Below are 2,338 nucleotides of genomic sequence, written 5' to 3'. Positions count from 1 at the left end.
TATGCCATATTGGGGATTGTCGGGCGAAGGCCTATTTTGTTTGTGGTAGTACGGAGCATTTGAAGAAAGACTGCTCGATAGCAAGAAAGGAGGAGCCGAAGAAGGTGGATAGCTTGATGCCAGCTCAGGTGTTCACCTTGACACAGGCAGAGAACGAGGCTAGTCCCTCGGTAGTTACAGGTTAGATTTCTAGTGCTAGAACCTTCTATGTTGTTCTTATTGACCATATGACATTTATCCTATGGGGTTTTGTTGTGTAGACTATGTGACATTTATCCTGTAGGGTTTGTTATGATGTTGCCTACTGGGGAGTTAGTGATTTCCAGGAGATGGATTAGATCACTACCAGTTATGAATGTATCAAAATACATAAATACCACATTCATGACTTTCGGGTCGTCTTGGACAAGAACCTCTTGCCAAATTTGTAAATTGTCCTTCTCGGTCTTTGAGTAAATTAGAATGTCATCTATGAACACGACTACGAATTTATCAGAGAAGTCCTTGAATACCCTGATCATCATATCCATGAAAGCAGCTGGGGCATTTGCGAATGACTTGGTCGAATGAAACCATTGTTCAACAGTTCTTCTATATATAGCTTTAGTTCCTTCACCTCCGTTGGTGCCATTTTGTATGGTGCTTTTGATATTGGTGCGGTTCCCGGTGCTAGCTTGATTATAAACTCGATCTCTCTGTCTGGGGGTAGTTTGGGTAAATCTTCTGGAAATACCCCAGGGAATTCACACACTATTCTAACATCTCGATGTCTTAGTTGTGTTTCCTTTGTTTTGTCCACTATACATGCAATAAATGCTTGGAATACCTTCTGAATCATGCTTCTGGCCTTTAGTGCTGAGATGATAGGTGTTCGAACTCCAGTTATTTCTCCCATGAATGTGAATTGCTCGCCCTCTTCTGGTCTGAACGTTACAATCTTCCTTCTACAGTCGATGGTAGCTCCAAACTTTGTGAGCCAATCCATTCCAAGTATGACATCATAGTCCTTCATGTTAAACTCCACCGAATCTCTAGGGTGTTCTCTTTCTTCTACCTTGATAGGGACTGCTTGAAACCATCTTGATGACAACATCAGTTCTCCCAACGGTAGTGTAGTGACAAAACTATTTGCGAACCTCTTAACGTTTAATCTTAGCCTATCAGCTATATCTAGTGACACATATGAATTTGTAGCTCCAGAATCAAATAAAACTTTGCATTTTACACCATATATATAAATTTGACCTTTCACAACTTTATTGCTAGCTTCCACCTCTCCCTGAGTAAGTGAAAACACATGGGCAGGAATCAGATCATTGTTCCTTTGTGCTGCTCCACTCTGTCGTTACGAGCAGTTCTTCTTGAAGTGACCGTCTTGTCCACATTTGTAGCATTGCTTGCTATTTGCAAACTTTCAGTTTCCAAGGTGTTTACGGTTGCATGTGGGACACTGTGGTTTCTCCTTCTGATTCTATGGAGTGTTATCAGCTACTTCTCCCTTGAGCTTCTTGTCTACTCCATTGCTTTGACCTTCCTGGGGTTTCCTCTTGTGATCCCCTTGGTTAGTTTTCCTAGCTTCCCTTCTAGCAACTACTCCTTTCCAGATACGTTCCTCACACATCTCTTCTTCCAAAGCCTTTTCTAGTGCTTCAGCATAGGTTGTTACAGTGCCTGACATCTTTACATCTTTGTAAATTGTCTACTTTAGCCCTTTCATAAACCTATGATCCCTCAATGCTTCATTTTGAACCACCTCTGGTGAAAACTTGGCCAGACAATCGAACTTTTGAGCATATTCAGTCACAATGATGCCTTCTTGTTTTAGTGCCACAAACTCATCTACCTTGGCTTCAAGGACTGCGGTACCATAGTACTTTGCAGTAACCAAGATTACATTTCTCTTAGACCTATTTATTTATGTAACGACCCAAAATTACTAATAAGGCTTAAGGGCCTTGATTAGTGTGTCGGGAGGGCATAATTGAAGGTTATGTGAATTAATGGTGAGAAAGCATGTTTATGAGTATGGAATAAGCATGCAGGCCCTGTTTGGCTGGTAAGGGCATAATTGTAATTTTTCCCCGTTAGGGCATAAACGTGATTATTTGTGATAAACTGTTGAGGCCACATTATTATGTGGATATATGTGTTTACAGCTTTCGGCACGAGGCAATCCTAGGGAGCAAGTAGCGGGAAAGTCACAACGGGACCCGGTACTTGACTTGGGGCAAGTCAAGGGGTACTTCGGGTGTTAGGTGGTTATTTGGGTTATTGGGTTATGGAAATAAATAATTGGAGATATATTTGAGGTTAGGAAGCTTAGGTGGGAATACTGGGG

The 2,338-nt window shown here is 41.6% G+C and overlaps 1 protein-coding gene across 1 annotated transcript; it reads right to left on the bottom strand.

Annotated features, from left to right (window-relative positions):
- Positions 1 to 520: 520 nt before the first annotated feature.
- On the bottom strand, positions 521 to 1,678 carry LOC133799841 (uncharacterized). Its single transcript, XM_062237831.1, has 2 exons — positions 1,493 to 1,678; positions 521 to 1,279 (listed from the first exon to the last, which is right to left on the bottom strand). The coding sequence occupies exons 1-2, from the start codon at positions 1,676 to 1,678 to the stop codon at positions 521 to 523; spliced, it is 945 nt and encodes a 314-aa protein (XP_062093815.1).
- Positions 1,679 to 2,338: the final 660 nt, after the last annotated feature.

Source organism: Humulus lupulus, chromosome 9 (genome assembly GCF_963169125.1).
Source record: "Humulus lupulus chromosome 9, drHumLupu1.1, whole genome shotgun sequence".
NCBI lineage: Eukaryota > Viridiplantae > Streptophyta > Magnoliopsida > Rosales > Cannabaceae > Humulus > Humulus lupulus.
The sequence above is the reverse complement of the archived record's forward strand: the minus strand, read 5'-3'. Positions and strand labels throughout refer to the sequence as shown.